The sequence below is a fragment of the Podarcis gaigeae genome, assembly GCF_964106915.1.
Source record: "Podarcis gaigeae genome assembly, chromosome: 2".
Taxonomy (NCBI): domain Eukaryota; kingdom Metazoa; phylum Chordata; class Lepidosauria; order Squamata; family Lacertidae; genus Podarcis; species Podarcis gaigeae.
Genome location: NC_139679.1, coordinates 45871437 through 45898218, shown reverse-complemented (window position 1 = coordinate 45898218; position 26782 = coordinate 45871437). Strand labels below are relative to the sequence as shown.

The window sequence follows — 26782 nt, the reverse complement described above, 5'->3', positions numbered from 1 at the left end:
TTATTATTTGTGGTGTGGTGTAGTGTAGTGTAGTGGTAAACTCGTAATCTGGTGAACTGGGTTCGCGTCTCTGCTCCTCCACATGCAGCTGCTGGGTGACCTTGGGCTGGTCACACTTCTTTGAAGTCTCTCAGCCTCACTCACCTCACAAAGTGTTTGTTGTGGGGGAGGAAGGGAAAGCAGAATGTTAGCCGCTTTGAGACTCCTTAAGGTAGTGGTAAAGCAGGATATCAAATCCAAACTCTTTTTCTTCTTCTTTATTTATTTATACATACCCCACCCATCTGGCTGGGTTTCCCCAGCCACTCTGGGTGGCTCCCAACAGAATATTAAAAACACAGCAAAACATCAAACATTAAAAACAGGGCTGCCTTCAGATGTCTTCTAAAAGTCAGATAGTTGTTTATTGACATCTGGTGGAAGGGCATTCCACAGGGCGGCCACCACTACCAAGAAGACCCTCTGCCTGGATCCCTGTAACCTCACTTCTTGCAGTGAGGGAACCACCAGAAGGCCCTCGGAGCTGGACCTCCAGGATGAAGAACTAGTTCTTACATTATACTGCCACAAATCATATGGGCTCTGCCCACACCACAATTAGCAGATGGAGGTAGACCTTCTGCAACACTTAGCAATATTCCAGTGCCTTCCTGTAAGTACAGTGGAACTCCTCAGCATTTAGCTGGTAGTTTTTGGATCTGTATAGAACCATCTGAAGCACCTGCATGGACCTATGCTGGCACTCAGAAATGATCTATGAAGTGTGTGCAAAGAGTGCTTTCCTCACTCTCCTGCTAAAAGACTCCCCAAAGGACCTGGAATCCAGTTCACTACCTTCCAGGCACTTCTGCAAGTTAATGCCATCACCTTCTGCCAGTACCTGCGGCCCTCCAGATGTTTTGGCCTACAACTCCCATGATCCCTAACTAACAGGACCAGTGGTCAGGGATGATGGGAATTGTAGTCCAAAACATCTGGAGGGCCAAAGATTGGGGATGCTTGATCTAGTGTAACAGTGTTTTTATAGAGCAAATCCTAAACACAAATATGTATGTCTATTATGACTGAGAATGGTCTCTAGGATAAGATCTGAGAAATCCCTGCTGTGCAAAATTACTCACAGCCAGTGGAGACTAGAAGTGGAAGACAAGATCTGGCCAGCAGACCAGATGTGAAACTCCCCTGTGCTCTGCAGACCACTTTTGCAGTTGGGCACATCCACCCACTTGTCAGTTCCCTGATATCACCATGATCTCAGGTGCTGGAGATTCCTCACTTGTGTGAATTCAAGCTACATCTGTGAAGGAATACACTGTGAAGCTCAAGCTGTAGTTGTCAAAGAGCAGGGAGCACACTTAACAGTTCTTCCTTTTAGTCACAGATTGACATTTCAAGCCATGGTTCGGACTTTCCCACACCAGGTGAAGGTGTGTGGGTTGCTTCTTTGATGGGGGGGAAGAGCAGGATAGAAATGTAATCATAAATACAGTGGTACCTCGGGTTAAGTACTTAATTCATTCCGGAGGTCCGTACTTAACCTGAAACTGTTCTTAACCTGAAGCACCACTTTAGCTAATGGGGCCTCCTGCTGCCGCTGCACCACCGGAGCACAATTTCTGTTCTCATCCTGAAGCAAAGTTCTTAACCCGAGGTACTATATCTGGGTTAGCGGAGTCTGTAACCTGAAGCGTATGTAACCTGAAGCGTATGTAACCTGAGGTACCATTGTAAAATGACAGTAAATAGATTGGGTCTGGCAAGTCTAATTAGGAGATTCCCCACCCCTGGTGTAGAGAGAACATTGAGTTAGATGGACTAATCATCTGACTCGATACAAGGCAGCTCTATATTCCTGTGTTCCTCTGCCTCTATGGGAGGAATTTAACACTACATAAGCAAACTCTCATTCAACAGGATGTCGCCTTCCTCTTCTCGTTGCTTCAGCCCCCATGCACCCCAAAAATCTGTCCTTGAACCAGATTTTGAGGGCACACGGGGAGGCTGCAGGGGGAAAGAAGGGAAGGTAGAGTCCCGTTCAGTCAGTTCCTTTGCACCCAGGCAACTTGCTTGGAATGCAGCACTTTGTTGTCATTACTGTATCCAAGAATTTCAAGTATGCCAAGCAAAGTGGAAACATTTTTCTTCCCGAAGTGCAATACTTCACATTTGTCTTCATTGTATCGATTGCAGGCTAACTCTCCTATTTATCAAGATCATTTGAGTCTCTAATCCTATCTTTTAAAGCATTTGCGATCCTTCATCACAGTTCTGTTTTCCAAACAAATACGCATTTTGTTCTCTGTCCATGTTCTTGATGGAAATATTGATTCAGTGCAATCTATTCCCTTTTCAGTGGACCTCAGAGTCATAACCACTATGTCTGTGATCACCAACTTTAATTTATTTCCTGTTACAAATTCCCAGCTTAGGGACATAGATTGTGAACAAGTTCTGAACACAAAATGGAAGATTAAAGAAAGAGACCAGGCCGTGGAGAAAGATACCTGCCACAGTACCTCTAAAATACCTCAGAATTGTTTGAAATGTGGCTTTTAGGCAGTACTAAGTACCTGTTCCAATCACCCCATAGCTGTTTGGGTAACCAAGTGGGAGAGGCCCTGCAGAAGCCTTTTTCACATGAATCAATTCCTAGCAGGTAGCAGATAACCTATCCATTCTTAAGGAAAGCAGCCCTGAGTGCTCACTGGAAGGACAGAGCCTGAAGCTGAGGCTCCAACACTTTGGCCAACTAATGAGAAGAGAAGACTCCCTGGAAAAGACCCTGAAGTTGGGAAAGATTGAAGGCACAAGGAGAAGGGAACGACAGAGGGCAAGATGGTTGGATAGTGTTCTCGAAGCTACCAGCATGAGTTTGACCAAACTGTGGGAGGCAGTGGAAGACAGGAGTGCCTGGTGTGCTCTGGTCCATGGGGTCACGAAGAGTCAGACACGACTAAACGATTAAACAACAACAATTGCGAATCTATGAAGACTTCTACAGTGCATCATTGTTGGGAGTGCCTTTGAAGGCTACTCAGAAGCTTCACTTGCTTGAAAACACAACAGCCAAATAATTGACTAGGATTAAACATATGGAATCTACCGGTATCTTGTTGGTATTAAACATCTTCCCTGGTTTCTTATATGCTTCCAAGTACAACTGAAAGTGCTAACATTGACCTGTAAAGTTATATAAAGCTGAATATCAGAAAATCCCAAAGGCTGGTGTTCCCATACAAATCTGCCCATTCATTAAAATAATCATTGATGGCCCTTCAGGGATTAGTCAAGTAGTGACAGGAAAGAGGGATTTTTCTGTTGCACTTATGGAACAATTATAGAACACCCTCTTCAAAGGTGCTCATCTATCACCTGCTATCATGAATTTTGGCCAAATAATTCAAGAGTTTTAAAAACAAATATACATTATTGTACTTATTATATGCCTGTGATCAATAAGTAAAACATTTGGCTTCAACTAGGGATGGGTGAATATGCCAATTTCAGGTTCCCTCAGTTTGTCATTTTCCTAATGTTAAATTCAGTTCTCCTCATTTCTGCAGCAATTTTTTAAAAAAATATTCATGAAAATTCATCATCCTTCACCATAAAGTTCCAGGACAAAAAGAACATAAAGTTACAGCAATTTAAAAACACAATATTAAAAGGTGTTCATAAAATCACAGTCACAAGGAAGTACACACATTTTTTTGTATGTAATTTTAACTAACATGCACATTTTTGCACTCAATTTCCCCTAACAAAGTGAATTGTTGTATGTTAGTTTCACTAGTATATGTATAGATATGCACACTTTCCCCTAGTAGGTGCGTTTTGGTACACACTGGAGGCCTGCATCATAAAATTCAGAGATATGCAAATTTCAAGAGATATTTATACTTCAGTTCACATATTGCTCTGAGAAATGTCAGTTACAAAATTTCTCATAAAAATGCAAATAAAAATAAAAATGAATTTGTTCCTCGTTCTGTTTGAACCACTTCACCAGCCACTGCTGTACCACAAAGAAAAGAGATGCTCTGTGACTTGATGGACCTGTCACAGGCCATTCAGCTGTGGTGTCTTTTCTCATAACAGGAAGAAAAAAGCCTACATTGAGACGTGCTGGGAAGAGGTACGAGTGGGAGACTTTGTGCAGCTGCAATGTAATGAGACTGTCCCTGCGGACATCCTGCTGCTCCACACCTCTGATCAGAAGGGGATCTGTCACTTAGAGACATCAAATCTTGATGGCGAGACGAACCTTAAGCAAAGACAAGTTGTGAAAGGATTCTTTAATCAGGTATGCCTGGAAGCGACTTTTGCAACTTGTCTTCCCTCTGTTCTTTTAGTGGCACCTCGGTATGCAAATAAATTTAAGACAGAAGCACAGAAGTGTCCAGCTGGAGGGAATCTTTAGCAGGATAACTTCTGGCAAACCCATCTGGCAAAATGTGCTTTGATTAGCTTACACAAGACCATTTCCACAACTGCCACCATGTTAGCTTCAGGTGCTAGATCAAATGTGACTCGGAGCTTTTGTGTGGCAAAGTGGTCTGAAGAGATGTCGTGTGAACCAGCCTCAAGCCTTTGGTACTGAATTACTGTGTTTGGAAGGCAGGGCAGAGAGATGGTTACTGTTTATAAAATAATGGCTGCTACACTTTGAATTCTAACACTATAGTAATCCCATATATAATATACACAGGTAGGTGCCTCTCCAAAGCTATATAACTACAGCAGTGAGAGTGCCTTAATCCAGGCTGGCACAGCCAGTGGAATGCCAGCCATTTTGTGTGGCACTTAACAAATCCCTCATTGATGCAGGCAAGAAGCATGGCAGAGCAGTGAAATGAAGGTGGGCCAAGCAGATATAAAATCAGCAGGTTTACACTGTAATGCAAAAAGAAATGGTCTTCTATTTCGGGAGATCGGAATCACATAGTAACTCAAAGAGATAAAGGAAAGAGGCTTTCAAAATCTGAGAGGGAGACATTTGATTGTTCTGAAAATGAAATTTGGACATGCTGGAGAATAGAAACTCAAGCTGGTAAAGTTAAGGTGTCCAAACCTTAGAAATCTGATACAATTCAATGTGCTAGTACTAGCATATAAAGTTCTAAATAATTTGGACCTGAGTACTTTTCCCAATATCAGCCATCTCAGACCTTATGTTTAGCAGGTGAGGCCTTGTTGGTGGTGATCATGCATTCAGAATCACATTATTTTCTTTGCTACTCATTCTTTAAGGAAGATAGTTGTGTGTGCAGCCACAAATACATTTGATGCTACATTTTACAACACTGTATAATTGATGTCTAAGCAATGTTTTTATATAGAAATATGCACACATAAATACATAGGCCTGAAAACATACATACATTATAACTGGGTTCAAAATTAGAACACATTTCAACCTGACAGGTTAATAACAAATATTGGGCTCACTGTAAATTACAGTGTTGAGTGGCAGTTGTTTCTGATGTAAATTTAAATGCTTGATGTTCCTTTTTCACTACACAGCTTGTTACTCTTTCAGAAATAGTGCACTGATTTGCTCCTGACATAACAGGAACTCACTGTGGGTTTGGTTTTGTTGCAGAATGCTGAATTTGAACCAGAACTTTTCCAAAGCACAATTGTTTGCGAAAAACCCAACAACCATCTCAATCGATTTAAAGGCTATGTGTAAGTTACTGCAGTGTTTATCCCTACATTCATAGATGTCTCAGACAAACTTCATTTGTACCTACCTACCTATAACCTGCACAGCTGGCACTGTTGCACAACAGAAAGCAGAAGGAACCTCCCAAAATTTTCATACACTGAGCATAAAGAGGTGCTCTGCAGAACCGCTCTTTGGTGACTCTGATGTGGACCTTGGGCAGAGTATCTGTAATCTAGATACTCTGCCCTTGGGCTCTGGTTTGAAGCCACAGCATGGCTAACTTGAGGTCAGATGTTTGGGGATTCTGTTAACCTTGACCAGCATACCAATGGTCCAGGGATGATGGGAGCTGATGGGCCACAGGTTAGTCGCCCCTGGTTTAGAAATGTGATATATATGTGTGAGAGACTGAAGTCCAGTACATTGTTACCTAGAAATAAGTCTTGTTGAACTCACCAGGGCTTATTTTTAAGTAGATATGTGTGGGATTGCACTGTAAGAGCCAAGATATAAATGGAAAATCCTTTTCTTCCTTGTAGGGAGCAGCCTGACCTCACACGAATTGGTTTTAACAATGAAAGTCTCCTTCTTCGTGGATGCACAGTGAGGAACACAGAGGTTACAATAGGAATTGTTGTCTATGCAGGTAATGTTTTTCCCCACATAGTTGCTGAGAGAGTGCTTTTAAGTCTATTCAGCCCAGAAATATGATTTGTTCCTTTGTCCCAACAGTCATCCGTGCAACCTGAAATTTGTTTTGCACTCTCAGAGTCTCGTCTAATCAAGGTAGCAATGCTAGATAAACCAGCTTAGGAGTAAGTCTCACTGCATTTCATGGAACTTACTTCTGAGTAGACATGTAGGAATGCGCTATAAGTATGCACCACCACCACAACAACAACTGCGTATATAAACTGTTATAAATTTCATATTTGAAGGATTTACCTTTTTTAATAGGTGGGGTTAATGATTTGATTTGATTTGATTTGAAATGCTGTGCAGTAGCATCATAGATTTAGCATTCCCAGTCCTCCCTTAGACCTATGTCTATATAGCATATTAGTGTTAACACTCATTTGTTTGCCATCAGGGTTTACCATTGTAAATGGTAGGGAGGTCAAGAGTGGCTTTGGCTAAACTTGTTGCTTTATGAAAGGTCAGTTTATGGGGATAAACTGTTTGGCTGCCATACCCGTGAGTATGTTTAGATACAGATTTGTACTATTTGTGCTCTAATTGTGTTTTGTATTTTCTTCTTACGCAAAGACACCCTGGGAACTTTTATAAAAGAGAGGGGAATTAAGTAAAAAAGTTATACAGTATTTGAGCAATACCTAACCAGGAATGGCCACAAACAGTCAGAAGGAAGACAAACATGGCTTGTCCCACTTGGTAATCCAGAATGGGTACCCAGAGAAGCTACTTACAAAGAGAACTGAATGCACTGTGAAGAAAGCGCTTTTATAATAGAGAGGAAGAACCTGGTTCCCTCCAGATGTTTATGGACAACAACTGGTCATTGACTGTACTGGCTGCAGCTGTTGAGTGAGAGTTGGAGTCAAACAACATCTGGAAGGCTACAGGTTGCCTTTCCCTTTTTTAGGGTTTCCAGGGCTCCAAGACTTTTCAATCTATTGCTCTGTCCTGTGCCCTCTTATCTGGAAGTTTTGCTGAAAACAATGCAACTTGCTCTGAGTAAACATTTTCATGACTGGGAATGTCAGCATGTTACCCAATTGCATGCCCTTGGACATCCATGAAAAAAGAAAGTTGCAGCTGTGGCTGTGATCCTGATCAAGACTGTCATTCCAAAAAGAGAGCATTTTGAACTAACTTCCTTCCCCTGCTATGCCTGTTTCAATGACTTTAGGACTGTGCCTTTAGGAATACTGGGGAGGACCTAAAGGCACATTTTAGGAATATTCATTCCTAATAAATCCCTCTGCAAAACTGTCTATTTGCATTGGAGACCTTTGATGCTGGGACTGTCACTTGATATCTTGTTCACACACAGCTCCACAGCGGCCATGCTCAGAGCAAGGGAAAGCAGGGAACTTGGAAATCACCATGAGGGGTACAGAATAAAGTCTAGTTTCCCTTTCATGTTTTGTGGTTAGAACTTCAAATACCCGTCCACTGAAATTGGAGCAATTTGATTCTAATTTAGTACACATTTTCTTTTTGGGCCTGCTGTTTTGTTGGTACTTCAGATTCACTTCAAGAAGAGCTAAGTAACATTAAAATTACTCACTGCTGGATCTGACATATTGGGCTTTCTTTATGTTCACACAGAAAGTGCACTAGCAGCTTCTCATTAAGTCAATTTGGTTGCTGTGAAATAGTCAAACATACTTAAAAATCAGTCGGCCATCTAATTAGATTCTAACACATTTAAGTACTTTGTCTCTTCTAACCTCAAGTAGCTGTTCATTGTGAATACAGTGGATGTTTCTACAGTGTTCAGACACTGACACAAAATCCCTTTCTTTGCTGACTACAGTCATATTTCAGGTTACGGGCGCTTCAGGTTGCGTTTTTTCAGGTTATGGACCGCCAAAACCCGGAAGTACCAGAATGGGTTACTTCCAGGTTTCAGTGGTTGCGCATGCTCAAAAGCGCTAAATCACGCTTTGCACATGTGCAGAAGTACCGAATCGCGACCCGCACGTGCGCAGACGCGCTGCTGCGGGTTGCAGACGCTGCGGGTTGTGAACATGCATCCCGCACGGATCACGTTTGCAACCCGAGCGTCCACTGTATCAGGAAGTGACTCAAAAGGAAATATCCTACACTAATAATGGTAATAGTTATAGCAGGCTATAGTAATGGTAATGGTTGCACAAGCTTACCACTCCCCCAAACAGTATATTCAAGTAATACTTCCAGAAGGTGGATTGGTTGTCAAATGTATTTCTCTGAGTAACATGTTCAAGGGAGCTCTATATGAACACCCACATAATATTGTAGTATTAGGAAACTGTGCTGACTTTAAAGTAAGGTATCTCTAGACTTTAGTGTAGAACTGGGTGGAACATAACAGTTGTCTTGCTGGATCAGATGCCACAGCAACCAGATGGGCCTCAGGAGCTCACAAGCAGACCATGAGGGAAACCAGCATCATCTGTGGCATGTTCCCTGCACCTGTTAAACAGAGATTTACTGCTTCAAAGCACAGAGTTTCCTTTTAACTGTTATGGCTAATAGCAATTGATAGACTGATCCTATATGTGTCTAATCCCTTAGAGCTAGGTAAGGTGGTGAGCATCATAACATATTCTGGCAATGAATCACATAATGTGTGAGGAGGGACTTCGTTTTAATGCACAGAACCTCTGGGAACGGCAGTGGGGAGAAAGAGAATTCATTTCTGTTCATTATAAAGGGTTGCTGGGATAAAGCTCTGCTTTCCCCTGGTGGATTCTTCCTCAGCAAGGCATCTACCCTAGAAACAATATTAGCCTTAGGTTGTGTACAAACATATACATGCCCATCCCAGTGTTTTTTTCCCTTCAGCTGTTCTACAGCAGCTTCTCCACACAGGTGGACATCTTACCCTTTTTTATTCTTAGAGAGCTGAATGTACATTTATTCAATCAACAGCCCAGCCCTATGCATGTTTACTTGAAGATTAGTCCTGCTGTTTTCTGTGGGACTGCTTCCCTGGTAAGTGGGTTTAGGACTACTGCCTAAATAATACACTCTCCCATTTTACATGCATACATACAAGCTGAATCCATTTTTAAAACATTGAAAAGGGGCCTCAGGGAGGAGTGTGAGTTTCCTGACACTGGTTTCCTCTGGCTTTTCTTGTAAATGGCAGAACTGGTCAACAGTGTGTGCTTCAATGGTAGGAATGCCACTCAAACTATGTACAACCCAAACACACTTAGTGATGTTTTATACCAATTTACCTAGGGCAGGCACTAGACTAAGATTCTTGTAAATTCACCAAACCCCTTTAATCCTTTTTTAAAGATTCGTATTTTGTTGGTTACTTTCAAAGTACTAATTTGTTCTAATAAGGAGGACAGTTTTAGTGGTAAGTGAATATATTGTTCCACGCCTCCCCAGCTGAGTAGCTGCACAAGATTCCAGGGGTTGCAGGCATGCTGCTCAGGGTTAATGTTTCCTTTGGGAATGAGGCACAATAGAGGCTACAGTGTCATTTTGTTATATGGTTTATTTACACATATATGCAACCTGAGCCTGTGTGCCAGCTTATGCCATAGCAGCAACAATGAGCCCAGCGCCATCCTTTCTCTGGTGCCTATTTTGCACTGCAGGGCACAACCCAGCTAACACTTCCTATCTCTGCTTCCTGATTACACCATTCCCAACTCTAACCCCATAGCCTCTCAGTTTCCCTTTTCTATCTGGGAGGAGAGGGAAGTCTCACATTTGCATTCTCACACCTATTTCCTTTGATCCTGTGTTGTGCCAACACCTAATCCTTTGATGCCTGAACTTCCTAAGTGTATATGCCCACCAGGCAGTCCCCTCACAAAGAGGTGACTTTATTACCTGTCTGACAATTTATTATTGTCTGACTTTATTAACCATTGTTCCTTTGGCTAAGATTACAATGTCCAATACACAACACAGGAAGTGTGCCTAGGTTCATTAACTCTTCACATGTGCTCATTCTCATGAGCCTGGTTATTACCAGTCCTAACATACCCGTTTTAATTAAATCATTAAACCCAAGCATTTAGCACCAGAAATTTGGGGAGACCCTAGCTACAGGGAAGGGATGCCATAACCAAGTATGAATGTAAAGAATGTTATAAGAAAAAAAACTGCTCCTTTAGTCCTTATGTAGGTTTCTATCAGTAGGAGAAAATAACAGAGGCCAACCAGAGAGTATTGAGAAGCAAAGCAGCTATATTTATTAAACCGTTGCAACAGGGTCCCCCACTCCCCCCACGCAGGGAGGAAGGAGAGGAACCCAGAACACTGGTGTGCAAGCTCTTATATAGACTTTTGAAACTGCCTACCCTATAGCTCAAGACCACCCCCCAAAACATCATCCGTACATCACAGAAAGAGGTGGTCCCCAGCAGAAATTTGAGTGTGTTGCTTCTCTCCTGTCTGCCAGGATACCTGATAATGCCTTATGTGATTGCCTTTTCTGGGTAGCCTGGCCATTCCTTCGAGATGGTAAATACTTAGTTCCTGAATCTCTTACGCATATTGATAGTGTGCTCAGCTTAACAGATACTTGCCAGACTGTATTTACAGGGAGGCGTAAGCCCCTACAGTCCAAAGACAATTGGAAAGCTTTTCCCATTTCCTTCCTCCTTGCAGAGAAATATTTGAGGTCAATTTGGGAGAGTCAATATGGCTTCAGGATTGTTCTCCTGTACTATTTCAGACATGTGGTTTATATACTTATGTATGTGTTTGCAAAGGTACATACATCGTCTTTATTTTCAGATCATAAAGTCCTTTTTACAGATCATTTATATTTGATGTGAGACTTGATGTTGTATACATGAATTTTTCTAAATCTAGCATTCAACCATTCTTAAGATAATAAAGCCATATGACAGTTTCTTCCTCTTCTTCTTTTTCTTGAAGGCCCTGAAACAAAAGCCATGTTAAACAACAGAGGTCCTCGTTATAAACGCAGCAAAATAGAACAACGTCTGAATATTGATATATTCTTTTGCGTGGGGCTGCTCTTCATCATGTGTCTCACTGGAGCACTAGGTATGGAGTAATGATGGAAACTTTTTTCCTGCATTTCACGAAGCCTTTGCAATAGGGATGTGCTTCACTGCTAAAATTAATAGCTTATTTTTGGTGGGCTTCCTAGATTGCTGCTGAGAGAACCAATTGCTTTCAATATGTAGCAGGGAAAAGGATTGCTTTGTAGCAATTTTACGATAATCCTGTCCTACTGCGACCACGATTTGCTGGGGTGTCAAACTCTAATGGAAACAAGACTATTGAGCCTTCCACAAATAAAAATTTGGCAGGGCATGTAAAGGTTCTTGTAATTGTATCCTGGTTTCTAAGTGGCAATACACAAGTGAGTTGCAAAACACTGCACTATGCGTTGCAAGGTTTCATAGTGAGTTTCTTTTTCCCAGCATAGAGTGCCCTGGAGAAATCTGGCATGACATGGCAGTAAGCCAGTCAATTAACCAGACTAGTACTGAAGGACCCAGAAGTGAAGAATCCTCTTCAGCTGAACAACAGCACAGATTTAATTATTATATTTTACTGTTGGTACTTCAGCTCAAAATGAGTTTCTTGACTTAACTGACATTGCAACTTGATCGGTTTTCCGGGTGGATGGTGGATATTCATCAGAAAAAGGAAAGGGGTTCGGGCCAGGTGGGATGAAAACGCAGGTGACTTACAGCACAATCCTTTACAAGCCTATTCAGAAACAGGGACAGCTCAAAATATGCTGGAGCCCTAAGCTACGTTAAATTTAAGAGGCCCCATACCATTACCAAAAGATGTGTATTATTCTAACAGAAAGGGAAATGAAAATAGAAATAATATTTTTTTTATATTTGCAAATATCCTGGTACCTAGTCAAGGATGCAACTAAAAATTGACACTCTAACAAAAACACTGATCTTGCAATAGGCCTGGTTTTTTAACCAATTGTATGAAACGTGAAATAAAGTGGCTCTTTCTATTTACAGGCCCTTCATAAGATGAAGGCCCTAAACTGTAACTTTGTTAGCTTGCGTATAAATAAATCCAAGCCTGCTCAAAAGTACAATGCATTTCATTCAATGAGGCTCACTCCCAGTTAAATGGGCATTGGATTGCACCTTTGCTTGTCAAAGATATTAACATAAATTAGCATTGCTGTATGAAGCTTCATCCCACCAGAAGTTCACCAGAACTACTTGCTCAGCTTTGCTCAGCTTTTCAGACGTACCTTTCGGTTACCAGAGAACAAGAGCAGCTTTGCCTTCTTTTTTCACTTTTTAAAAATCAAAATGTTAATAATGTTTAATTTTGGGGGTTTTAATATTGCATTTTAATACAAAGATATTTACTATATTTTGACCTGTTATGAGGACTTTGGTCAAAAAGCAAGCTGTAGGTCTATAAAAAAAGTAAACATATGAATCACCTATTAATTTCAGGCAAAATCCAGTTTCCCAACATTTATTTTCTGAATATTTTAAAATCAGAAAGAATACCTTGTTCGATGCTGGAATTGGAAGGGCTGACTAGTCCAGTCCCCTGCTCCATTCAGGAAATACACTGCTACATCATCCCTGATAGTTTGTCTGACAGCACTCATTATTATTATTATTATTATTATTATTATTATTATTATTATTATTATTATTATTAATACCCCACCCATCTGGCTGGGTTTCCCCAGTAAAAATGTCAAAGTTCCCTAGAGTGTAAATCCTTGTTTGAGCCATGAAATAAAGATAGTATGATCGATTCTAGGAAGTGAACAATAGTTTCTATAATTATTGCAGAAAGTTACTTAGGGCAGAACATTCCCACCATAAGTGGAAGTAAGTGCCTTTTGTAGCACAAGTTCTCCAACAGTTGGGACTGTAGGTTGATAGGTTGTGTGGCTGTTCTATACCATCTATGTATTGTCTTAAGAGAAGTCTCACTAACTGGTACAGAGACAGATTAAAATTATTTCTGAGACCATAACCCAGACCACACAGAATCCACTATGATCCATAAGTCTTCCTCCCAGTTACTTTTCAAACCTGACAAAGACCCCAAATGTGTATTTAGAAGAATTGCAAATAGCCCAAGGTGGTATCTAGAGGATGATCTACAAAGCAATGCAAATCTCCACACACGGCAAAGCAACCCAGCCACACCCACATTAAACTACTGTACTGCAGATTTAAATGGTCCAGCTTCTTATATGCATTCTTATTTTACTTCTGTGTGATTGCTGCTAAAGTTTGTGTTCCTACTTAACAGGTAGTATGTGAATTGAGTGATCTCCCTTGTTCCCAGTGTGCACTTTTCCAGGCTTTTTCTTCTAAAGTACCGGTAGTTTGTATTTTTATGCAGGTCATGGCATTTGGAACGGGCACTTCTTAGAATACCCCTTGTTTGTCATTCCCGATATAAATGGCAGCTATCTCGCTCCAGCTCTTGCGGGTTTCTACATGTTCCTGACAATGATAATCCTCTTACAGGTGGGGAAATATTTATTGCTAATGAGGAAATAGGTTTAAGACTGAGGATTAAGTCTGATTGAAATTGGGCTGGGGGCAAGGGTGCTTGCTTCCAAGTAACTGATAAGCTTATGCTGTAAACTGTGTAAATTGAGCAATGATAGTGGCTATGAGTCTGAGTGTTATCTGTGAGTCAAAGTTCTCAAGTGGGCGGGGTATAAATAATAAATTAATAAAAATTATTATATTTCTTCATCTCAGCCATGAATTCAACAGCCTTGGACAAACCTGTCCCTCTCTTTCTCTCTCTGTCTCTCACTCCCAGCCCCCCCTCCCATCTTGGGGAGAGAGGAGTGAAATACCAGGGGGGTCAGTAAACCTTTTCAGCAGGGAGCCGGTCCACTGTCCCTCAGACCTTGTGGGGGGCCGGACTATATTTTTTTAAAAAATAACCCAGAGATGCGTTTTAAATAAAAGCACACATTCTAGTCATGTAAAAACACCAGGCAGCCCCCACAAACAACCCAGAGATGCATATTAAATAAAAGGACACATTCTACTCATGTAAAAACATGCTGATTCCTAGACAGTTCGCAGGCCAGATTTAGAAGGCGATTGGGCCGGATCCAGCCCCCAGGCCTTTATTTGCCTACCCATGTACCTGCCCATCTCACTGTAAGCATCACTGAAGTAATCAGCTTTGAAGCACTTTGAGCATGCAAAAGTACAATATAAATTCTCTGTTACTTTTCTAGCAGACAGAACATTATTAGGGACTGAGAGGAATGTTTCGATGTTAGCATTAATCCTCTCAGCCGCATCCTGCGATATTACTGCAGGACTTTAGAACATTGCTGTAGACTATTTGGCTTCTCCTTGTTTATAGGAAATATTCTTCCTGTCTCCCTTTATATACTAGAAACCTAATATATAAAATAAATGACCCAACCAGACATTGCTTTGGGAGCCCCATGATCAGATATCCTGTGTTGCTACTTTTTCAAAAGGCTGAAGAAGTGTACGCAGGTGGGGAGAATCAGATCACAGCTGCCCCACCAAAAGAGGAAGGTGTTGTTTTTACCTTTTCTACTGTAGCCTTTTCTCCGTTCAGATCACACCATCACTGAGCTGCTGTTTGCTTTGTGGAGCAAAACATGCAGGTTTATGTGGGTAATGTTGTAAACAAAATCTGCCCTTTTTCTCTTATGAGGTATCCAAGAGCCGTTACATGGGTTCCCTATTGGTAGGAGAAAATAACAGAGGCCAACCAGAGAATATTGAGAAGCAAAGAAGCTAGTAAGCCTGAACTTTATTGATCTGCTGCAACAGGGTGCTCCCCTCACACACAGGAAAGGAGGAGGACCCAGAACCAAGGTGTGCCTGCCCTTATATAGATATTTAAAATTCCCTGCCCTGGAGCTCAAGAGCACTCCTCCATACATCATACATACATAACAGAAGGGGTGTAACGCAAGACCACCCCCCACAAACATCATACCTACATCACAGAAAAGGTGGTCTACAACAGAAATTTGAATGTTGTTGCTTTTCCTGTCTGCCAGGTTTTCTGATAATGCCTTATCTGATTGCCTTTCCTGGTAGTCTGCCCATTCCTTTGAAATGGTGATTACTAAATTCCTGTAACAAGGAAGGTTTTTTTCACCTCCTCCCTCCTTGCAGAGAAACATTTGGTCAGCTTGGGAGTCAAAATGGTTTCAGGTCTACCTGTGCTGCTTCAGACATGTGGTTTATATATGTTTGCTTGGTATATTTATGAACATTTTTTATATATCTAAGAACTTAAAATTATTATTACAGTAGCAGTAGCTTCTGCCCTTTGGAGAAGATACAGCTCCAGGGACCAAATCTGGACTGGAGAGAAAGCATAAAAGGAAAGGCCAGATGTCCCATTTACACTAGGACTTATCAGGTCTCTCACCACAGCTCCTCTCAGCCCATTTAAAGCTTTTAGATAAATACAACACTGATCCTGAAGGTTGGGGGATTTTCCATAGTGGCATTTGATATGGTGCTGGGGCAGAAACCAGAAAGAGGAAATGTAGGGTTGCCATATTCCCCAAATGAAAATCAGGAAATATTCTTTTTTAAAAAAATAGCCGTACTTGCCATACATCCAGGTTTTCCCAGACATTTTGTTGATTTAGCAAAAATCTGCCTGGACCCCATTTTGACATCCTGATTTCCAGGATGGCAGCCCTAAAGGTTAGGGTTAGGGTGCTCAAACACAAATGTAGAGGAGCCATTTAATCCATTATGCTAATAGCCATCTTTTGGTTTTCAGTAGCAAGTTAACTCACCTCAGCTGTTAAAGGTGCAGGAGCCTTGTCCTCCATTTTATCTTTTCAACTAACTGATACTTCAACCAACAAAGTTCAACAAAACCGGCTAACGAAAAGAATAAATAATTCTCATGACACTAAATAATAACACTAAATATCAGTATAGGTGTAGGGATAAAAAGATAAATTGGGATTGAGATGTGTCCAGATATTGATATTTGAGGCCCATGTGAGAGGTAAGAAAAAGACATTTATTTTCCATTTTATTGTAGTAGCTGATGGAATATAAATAAATAAATAAATACGGTTATGAATGACAAACAACCTTCTGAGCTGTTTGTAGAACTCCAAAGGGAAGCTAAATTTTACATTAGAAATGTAACTGAGCCCATTCAGCAAGGGTGGGGAGGGAGAGATGACATATTTTGTTTTTCATAACAAATACGAGCAATGTAAGCTTGTCCTTACAGACTGTGTTTAAGATGAATATTAGCTTTCCAGAAGATACCTCTGGGAGTTTGACCTCATATACAGTTAATATGTCTGTGTATTACTACCACATGAATACTGCATGTCTATTTCCTAGATTTATAGGTCACCAGCTCTCCAGATTAGGAAGATGTAAAGGCTGTAGCAAAATTTGAAACATCTAGAAAAACAAACATGTACTTTCCTGGTGTTCAAGGGCATGAAAGTAGGCACCAAATAGGTTTCCCAGATGAGAGCATTCTACCACTAGGTTGCCACTCCTGAAAAGCCTCTTTCAATCATTACCAGGTGCCAGACCTCACATGTTCCTCTGACAAGTCAATGGGTTTATTGTTCTAGTTGACGGTCATGACACATTCCTCTCATGACAATATGTGGGTACATGTCGAAAGAGGCAATCCTTCAGATGTTGTGTGCCCAAACTGTGAAGGGTTCTGAAGGCCAAAGCCAGGCTTTTGGATTGGGCCTGGAAACAGACTGAGGGCTAATCCACACTTCTGCTTATCCCATACCTAGAAAGAACTAGTCTGAGCAGTTGTCTCCTTGTCCCACTCCTTTCCAAGGAAAAGCCAACTCCTTGTCCCACTCCTGTATGAAAGGTTTTTCTGGCTATGGCTGACTTCTGTTGCATAGTCATGCATCCTTGTCCTGTAGTATGAATCTCTTGGCAGTACATCACTCCTGTATAAAGGTGGGAAGTTATTTGGTTCTCAGTAGCAGTTCATTTCAATGTCCAAATCTCTTTTGTTCTGTTTAGCTAGTGTCTGGCAATCCAAATGCTTTAGGAGCACAACCAATGCATTCACTGTGGAGTCTAGACAGCAATGAGAAAATGTGCAGGCATTTTTGCTGTCAACTTTTATCTACTGGGTTTTTTAGTTAGTTCCCTCCAGGAAGTCTTGTTAGAGCAGCCAGCATGAAATCTTGCTTCTAACGAATTTCTAACATTCTGGGCAATGTTCTCTTTCAGATTTTGATCCCCATTTCCCTCTATGTATCCATTGAACTAGTCAAGCTAGGTCAAGTCTTCTTGATTCATAATGATATGGACCTGTACAATGAAGAGCTAGACTTACCCATACAGTGTCGAGCACTAAATATCACTGAAGACCTGGGGCAAATCCAGTACATATTCTCTGACAAAACAGGGACCCTGACGGAAAATAAGATGGTGTTTCGACGTTGTACAATTGATGGGAGAGAATTCTCACATCAGGAAAATGGTAAGACGTGCACTGTCTCTATAACCCTGGGCTACATTGAATGTGAAACATGGTCTTTCTGCCATATAATCTGGAAGTTGCTTTGGAAGACAGAGGATCTTAGCTTCCTTCCCCCTTTAAAAGCCATGTTTAGCACATACAGATGTAAAGAAAGTTTATGAGAGCCAGTGTGGTGTAGTGGTTAAGAACGGTGGACTCGTACTCTGGGGAACCGGGTTCGCGTCTCCGCTCCTCCACATGCAGCTGCTGGGTGACCTTGGGCTAGTCACACTCCTTTGAAGTCTTTCAGCCCCACTCACCTCACAGAGTGTTTGTTGTGGGGGAGGAAGGGAAAGGAGAATGTTAGCCACTTTGAGACTCCTTCGGGTAGTGATAAAGTGGGATATCAAATCCAAACTCCTCCTCCTCCTGAGCAACTTTACCTGTATCCCCCAGCAGCCACTGAGGAGGTGGGAGATGTAGACTGCACAACCAGGCCATTTTAAGGGGATTTGTGCCCACTTGTCTGCAGGCAGGGAGGCTGGGTCACATAGTACAGCCATCTGGCAGCAGAGAAGCCTCCAGCAATTGGAACCTTTGTGACCCATTTCTTCAACTCTCCATTGCTGCTCTATGACAACCTCTAAGGTACAAGCAAACTCCCACCTTCCCCTTTGCCCACTCTGCAGGGCTATGTAGGAGTATGAGTACTAGATAGCCCTGTTCCCAACCTGAATTTTATGCATGAAATGAGTGGTTGAAGCAAGCCCAGGATGCCAGAGATAAAAGTGCTTAGGCTGCTGTGTGTTTCCTTGTTTCATTGAGATCCTTGCTTTATTTATTATATATCCTGCTTTTATTCCAAGCAGCTCAAGATGGCATACATTCTTCTCCCCGTCACCTTTTTCAGCTTCCAACAATCCTGTGAGGGAGGTGAGGCTGGGAGCTGGCGATGGGTCCAAGGTTCACATCTGAGTGGGGATTTGCAAGTCCAGCTCTTCAACCATTACACTACATTGACCTGGGCTAAGAGCTCTGCTTGTGCACTGCTCCTACACATTATGCACATGCTAAAACTCTGCACTTTGCATTGGTGAGGACAGAATCATGGCCTTGCAACCTTCAGGGGGTCTGGTTTGTGGAGGTCTACGTGAAGTTGGACAGAAGTATTGTCTGAGAGTCCCTTCAAATAATGATGGTGATGATGCAGCACATTTATTTTATCTCTTATAGCCAAGAGACTAGAAACGTACAAGGAGTTGGATTCAGACACTGAAGACTGGGCGAAACATTTGAGTCTACCTCCAAACAATGGTGGAGAAATTCTCAGGCGGAACAGCACTGCTAAGCCCTTGAGGAGGTGGCAGAGTGCTCGGGCTCGGTTTCAGGGACACACAAGGCAGAGATCTCTGGGTGGCATCTCTCAGTCTCAAGTGGCATTTAGCAGTACCATTGTAAGTAAGACCTTTTGCTTCTTTTAATTATAAAGTCTTTAGTAATACATCAGAACAAATGGCAATCTGGAGAAAACTGCTATTGCTTTTTGTTCCAATTGAGCGCTAAAGAGCAGTTTCCCCAGTGGAGAAGCAGCAAGACAAAAGGAAGTGTGAATCAGCCCTAAGCTCCAGCTAAAATACACACACACCAACAACAACAACAACAACAACAACAGACTAAATATTTTTAAAGCATAACAGCAGTAACCAGTTTTCCTTTGTGGTGTGTGGTTCTTTTTTTAAAAAAATGCACACTAGCAGATTGTACAGGCTGCGTTCAAATGTTCGTCATGGTTTCTATAAACACTAAGCAAAACATTGATTCATGCTAAAAGACACCACGTTCATACCCCCCCCCAAAGGTTCGTGCAGTACAGTTTATGGGTTTTGCTTACTAAATGTCAGGTTTCCTAGCGCTATGTGCAAGGCATAAAAAGTGGTAGCCTCAGGTAGAATGACAACGGAAGAATTTAACACTGCTGAGAAGATGCAGTAGTTCCTGACTAAAGGTCAGTACAACATCTCCTGCAAACACCTGCCTCTTAAGCCTATTGCCAAGAAATCTGATAAGCGGCAAACCAGCACATCTGATGTTGAGGTTTAATAGAAAGCGTTTGCACTAGCAGCTGTCAGAGGAATTGCCAAAATTAAATCCAGACTTTTTAAAAGAAAAACTTTGAGGCAACAATCCTGATCCAGATGCCTGTGGGCGGATCTGCACAGGCAATTGTGACCCCTTCTTTCTCACTGTTGCTGAATTGCAGCTCCATCCTTAGCCATAAGAGATTTTCAAAGCTCCCTTGTGTTGGGGATTGAAAAAGTGAGAGGAATTACCCAGCATGCGTTCAAACTGAACTCTCCCGTGCCTGCTCAAAGGAGCTTCCCAAATTGGCCACAATCCACAAGTCAAGTCCTGCTTATGTTCACCTTGGTTGACAAGGATGCCAGTCTCCACTGCTGTAGTTCCCCTTCTGGTCCTAGTACTTATAAGGTCTTCTGCCAGGCCAGAAGTCAGTGTCGTCAGACATCTGCTAACGTTTTGACACACCAAGGCTGACAGCACCTTCTAGCTGTCACAGCCAGATGAGTGGCAGTGAGGCACCAGTGATGCTGCCAGCAACCCTAACCAGAGGGAGGCAACAGTGTCAGGGAGCAAAGGCTGGGATATGGTAAAGAGAAGCAAAGTTTTGACATTATATGCATCATTCAACCTGCCCTGAACCCCATAAGGTAGCCTGTGCTGCCCTCAGGTGTGGTGGAGGATGCCATGAGACTGAATAGCTGGTCTGGACATCCTCTGTAGGGAATTGGGGAGGGAGCATCTTATCCTTTGCCTCAGGTGGCAAAAAGTCTTGGGTGGGCCATGAGCCTAACTTCCTTCTCACAATCCCTGCCATTTCTCTTATGCTTTAGTACCCACTGGTTTTGAAGCTGATAATAACACTGTGATTCTGTACGCGCAATGTTCTTTGAAACTCTAGAACACCCAGCAGAAGGTTGTTTTTCGCACAATCCTAACAATGTGAAGATTTTTTTAAAAAAACTGAGTAACATGTATTCCAGGAGAAGGACGTGACCCCAGATAACAGGCTGCTGATGAAAGTGAGAAATGCATCGTGCCAGATTGAACCTTTGACACCATTTATGTTTGCAAAGACCACCTCCTCCATCACAGACTTTTTTCTTGCTCTGACCCTCTGCAACACTGTTGTGGTCTCCACAGCAACCGATCCAAGACAAAGGGTAATCTCTCACTTTAACGTCTCTTTGAGGAAATGAGTTGAATTTAATAAAAGACTTGAGAGCTTTATGATGACAACTTACTTGGGGAGGTAAAAAAAAAGTTGCTTTTGCGGGGAAGGTAAAAAAAGGGTAGGGGGGTTTCCCCTTTAGTCTGCAATGATTCTGCAGAATCCTCTCTCTGTCTCCCTTCGTATTTCCTGCCTAACAACTTATCCTCATGTCCCTAAGGAATATGCTAATTTGAAAGTGAAATAGTATTCCCCTATATTTCTTGATTATGACTGCAAACATCAATTGATTAATTGGCATGATTAAATGATTAAAGCCTTAATTGCAGCTTCTAAATGCATTCCAGTTCATCAGGGCAGTTGCTTCCTTTGTAAAACAGATTTTATTTTTTGTTATGAGCTTCTGAAAAAAACACTCTTGCTTGAGCCAAGGCGTATGGATCTCAACCTCCTCCTACCCCATATAACCCCAGTGCCACCCACTTGTTTCCATGCCTTGCAAAAGGAGGTTCTGAATGTTATGAATAAGCCATAGGTACCCATTAGAAGGGTATGTTATGTTTTAAATTATGCCTGAAAGGCACAGGGTGGGTGGGTGGGTGGATAAACATAACTCAGAAATCACTAGTTTAAACACACAACCCCAGGACTTTCAGCAGGGTCCCCTAAGCCTCAGTGTAGCCTCTGGGGGCTGCCATCAGGATAACAGGAAGGGAACGTCAGCTTCCTCCAGCCTCATTGCACACACCAAGCTCAGAATCCAGCCCAATGAATGGCAGCCTTTTGCCTCTTTTCTTTTATTAAATTCATTGTGAACACATAATGGAAGAAAAGCTGTCGCCTTCATTTAGGATCACCAGGAAAAGCACTATTAATATATGCAAATTGATTAATTAACTGAGTAACTAGTTAAAAGTGAGGCAATTCACTGATTTGAAATAGCTTGGTTGACAGCTTTGTTTTTGTATATGGCAGGGTTCTCAAAGGTACATGTTGCTGTTTAATTATCTCTGTACCTTTGCTCATCTCCTTCTCTGATACTAAGACTATAAACCAACCAAACAAACAAAACCCCTCTTAAATCTAGATGCTCCCTTAAGGAGCCCCTCATTGTATCTACAGACATCACCTGACGCATACATCTTTGTCATATGGTGATAGCAGTGTTCTATTGGTTAGAAAATGCCCCCCTTGTGTTGTAGTACATAATTTCAGCTATAATTAATCCTGATTCTCTCTTTTCTTTCAAGGTTACCATTCCGTCACCAATGAAACCATCAGCACTATCCCTGGAGAAAATTCACCAGCTGTTCCAGCGTCTAAAGCTGGCAAGCCTCAGCCAGTCTCTTTCATCAGCTCAGTCAAATTCAGACTTAGGAGAGAGTTTGACTACAGAAACCACCAGAGTCTGTGCTGACTCCGAAACAAAAGATTATTTTTCTTCTCAAAGCTGTTCCACTTTAGCAGATGATTGCAGTTTTAGAAGAGATTCAATCACTGAGAAAGACATCTTTGGGGACAGCGATCCCACTCCAGCGGAGATCTGTGGGGCAGCTTACCAGGGAGCTTCCCAAGTAGAGTTTTGTTATGAGGCTGAAAGCCCAGATGAAGCTGCCCTTGTCCATGCAGCCCGGGCTTACCAGTTTACATTAGTGTCCAGGACTGCTGAACAAGTGACTGTGAGGCTGCCAGAGGGCACCCTCCTGACCTTTGACCTCTTGTTCACTTTGGGATTTGACTCCAACAGAAAAAGAATGTCGGTGGTGGTGAGGCATCCCCATACTGGCGAAATAATTGTCTACACCAAAGGGGCTGACTCTGTCATAATGGACTTATTGGAAGAACCTTCCAGAGGTAAATTTTTGCATTCGCCAAGAAACTATCTATTGAGAATGCGTAGCCTAGGTTGCATGAAATATAGATTCCATCTACAAAACTACAACGGAAGCAAAAGTGTTAACCATGCAAGTTGTAGTGCAGAAAGAGTATGAGTAGGCAAACTAAGGCCCGGGGGCCGAATCTGGCCCAATCGCCTTCTCAATCCGCCCTGCAGACGGTCCGGGAATCAGCTTGTTTTAACATGAGTAGAATGTGTCCTTTTATTTAATATGCATCTCTGGGTTATTTGTGGGGCCTGCCTGGTGTTTTTACATGAGTAGAATGTGTGCTTTTATTTAAATGCATCTCTGGGTTATTTGTGGGGCAGAAAATTCATTCATTATTATTTTTTCAAAATATAGTCCGGCCCAACACAAGGTCTGAGGGACAGTGGATTGGCCCCCTGCTGAAAAAGTTTGCTGTTCCCTGGTGTATATCATGTAGAGCAGCCTAATTGGGAAGCCATAATGAATAGGTTTTATGAGATCTGCAATAATACCACAATTATCTTGCACACTGTGATGCTCTAACTATTGGGATAGATAGGCAGCGACATCCAGACTTGCCCTTGCCCTGCAGCTCCCCCCCTGAAGAAACCAGTTTTTTACTGCTGCACTGGAGCAAATGTCAATCGGGTTTTCTCCAGATTGACTTTTGCTCCAGATTGGGTTTTCTCCATATTGACTTATCAGTAAACAGCGGTAGATAGATAGATGATAGATAGATAGATAGATAGATAGATAGATAGATAGATGATAGATAGATAGATAGATAGATAGATAGATAGATAGATAGATGATAGATAGATAGATAGATGATAGATAGATAGATAGATAGATAGATAGATAGATAGATAGATAGATAGATAGATGATAGATATAGATAGATAGATAGATAGATAGATAGATAGATAGATAGATAGATGATAGATAGATAGATAGATAGATAGATAGATAGATAGATAGATGATAGATAGATAGATAGATGATAGATAGATAGATAGATAGATGATAGATAGATAGATAGATAGATAGATAGATAGATAGATAGAGATATAGATAGATGATAGATAGATAGATAGATAGATAGATAGATAGATAGATAGATAGATGATAGATAGATGATAGCTAGATAGATGATAGATAGATATAGATAGATAGATAGATAGATAGATGATAGATAGATAGATAGATAGATAGATAGATAGATGATAGATGATAGATGATAGATAGATAGATGATAGATAGATAGATAGATAGATAGATAGATAGATAGATAGATAGATAGATAGATAGATAGATGATAGAAAAATAGATAGATAGATGTCTTCTAAGAACTCGGTCCTAAGAGGAAAGTGATATCTGGTTGAGCACAGTAGGGGGGCTTCTAAAGCAGCTCTGCTGCTCTGACAATATATGATATTTATGCACCAGAGACAACACACTTCACATTTATGGGCTTGGAAGAGATCCTTGTAATATTAACATGCTTTTACAGGTGTGAGGTGGTGATTTGGTGTAATCTGTAACTGGAATAAGCATCAATCTGCTTGTGTTTCACAGCTAACCTAGACATGGAAAAGAAAATAAGAAAAGTCAGAGATCAAACACAGAAACATTTAGATTTCTATGCACAAGATGGCCTGAGAACTCTATGCATCGCTAAGAAGGTAAGCAAAATATTTTTTTTTTCCTTCATCTGAACAATCTTACTAAAAGGGGCAATACTCTAAAGAACCAATGCTCTACTTCTGCTCTTCTTATGACTCTTTCCAGACTGCTTTTAGAAATCCCTAATCAAATAAATATTCTCTTTCATGTAGCTTTCTGTACTCCTCCTCTGCTGATTAATCATGATATAAATGGCCTGAAACCTGCAGCTTCTTTCTGCTGTATTAGAGTAGCAGTGAATAATTCCCATCACCGCTTGTGTAAGCATTCCAAGGCTCCTCCAGAGATCATCATTTGTGGATTATGGTCTGGAGCCAATGAGCTGGAAGAAGGGAAGGGTTGTTTAGGTTTTAATGTTCCTATTAACATTTCACATTATCCTGAAATGGGTGTTTGGTGGGGTGAGGAGAAGCTGCTCATCATGACACAAAAGTCAGTTTGCATCTCATTCTTAGAATTATTTCAGGTATTGCGTTAAACCATGATTTGCAGCAACTATAGTTCAGACTTGAAACCATTATTTGCATTCCCAACATATTCCTACAAGTCTGTACAGCTTTCTTTTTCTCCCACATTCTCGGGATGCCAGAACAACATCCCAAGCCAAATAAGTCTCATTGTGTTCAGTGGGGCCAACCTCCAGATGGATATAGGATTGCAATTTACTCACTGAAGCACACTTCTTAGTAAGCATGCTGAGTTTAATGAGATTTACTCCCAAGGAAATGTTCTTGAACCTTAAACTGCAATCCGATATCATGTTGCTTGTTGGCTGTGGTGCTTTGTGGCACTGCACCGTGGTTCAGCCAATCCAGAACACTCTTAACTAAGCTAAATGTCAGATAGAAACATTTGTGTTTGAAACATTTACTTCAAACAATCCAACACAGTGCAGGAACCGAATGTCTTTGCCATCTGTAATTGTGAGCATGTGTTGTACTAGGTCCTGAGTGAAGATGACTTTCAGATATGGGCCAACTTTCGTCGTGAGGCAGAAACGGCTATTGACAACAGAGATGAGCTACTCATGCAGACAGCGCAACACCTGGAGACCAAACTCACATTACTAGGTAACTTTTAAGACAATTCATTACACACTAGAGTGTAATGATATATCCTTGGCAACTTAAAGGGATGAATTGCCTGTATCCAATCATAAGCACATTTACTTGGAAGTGAGTCACAATATAAAAACTAAAATGATGTTAACGTTGTAGTCTATGACAAATTTCATCTTAAATATCTTCCTGTATAGTTTTGCAAATTAAATAAGGCAGGTGTGGAAAACCTGTTGCCCTCACAACGTTACTGGATGCCAACTCCCATCAGCCTCACCAGTGTAGCCAATGGTCAGGGATGATGGGAGTTATAACCAAGCAATACAGTGGTACCTCGGGTTACATACGCTTCAGGTTACATACACTTCAGGTTACAGACTCCACTAACCCAGAAATAGTACCTTGGGTTAAGAACTTTGCTTCAGGATGAGAACAAAAATCGCACAGCGGCAGCAGCGGGAGGCCCCATTAGCTAAAGTGGTGCTTCAGGTTAAGAACAGTTTCAGGTTAAGAACGGACCTCCGGAACGAATTAAGTACGTAACCAGAGGTACAATTGTATCTGGAAGGCCACTGGTTCCCCAACCCTGATGTAACAACATACAAAGCACTCCTATACTTATGTATGTAGATAGAAACAGTATCTACAAGCTTGCCAGTGAGTTCATGATGTGAAATATATGCTTGATCCATGAATACATTATCTTGCGTATAAGCAAAACCGCAATCATCTTCGGTGAACCTTCTGTCCTATTTCAATCACCATTCTGCTGTTTTGAGCTAGAGTTTTGAAAGGATGCAATAGAATTTACTACAAACTCAGTTAAGTTCATCTTATTTGATCCATTTCCACTGTATATGTATGCATGTTGTATACATTTAAACACATACAGTTGCAGAGTCTTAATTTACACTGTAAGTTTTTTCCTCAGTTATGCATTGTAAAATTAGAACATTTTGTGTGCTTTGCGGAAGTAATTTATTACTTTAATGTAATGTACAAAGTGAGGTTCACAGAACTTACCTGCCTACAGTTCTAAGCGATGTTGCTGGTCAGAGCCAGCCCTATCATTAGGCAGAGCAAAGCAGCTACTTCAGGCATCAGGGGATAGGGATGGGGAGCAGCAGCAATATGTTGG

At 41.4% G+C, this 26782-nt stretch overlaps 1 protein-coding gene across 1 annotated transcript in view; it reads left to right on the top strand.

Moving 5' to 3' along the window:
- The window catches only part of ATP10B (ATPase phospholipid transporting 10B (putative)), a 50039-nt gene that overhangs the window by 7740 nt on the left and 15517 nt on the right, over positions 1 to 26782 (top strand). The window contains exons 2-12 of the mRNA XM_083718797.1: positions 4099 to 4303; positions 5603 to 5688; positions 6208 to 6314; positions 11246 to 11377; positions 13694 to 13821; positions 17560 to 17812; positions 19025 to 19245; positions 20851 to 21030; positions 22289 to 22892; positions 24479 to 24585; positions 25530 to 25656. Coding sequence (XP_083574923.1) covers positions 4099 to 4303; positions 5603 to 5688; positions 6208 to 6314; positions 11246 to 11377; positions 13694 to 13821; positions 17560 to 17812; positions 19025 to 19245; positions 20851 to 21030; positions 22289 to 22892; positions 24479 to 24585; positions 25530 to 25656 — 2150 coding nt within the window. The remainder of the gene's footprint in view (positions 1 to 4098; positions 4304 to 5602; positions 5689 to 6207; positions 6315 to 11245; positions 11378 to 13693; positions 13822 to 17559; positions 17813 to 19024; positions 19246 to 20850; positions 21031 to 22288; positions 22893 to 24478; positions 24586 to 25529; positions 25657 to 26782) is intronic.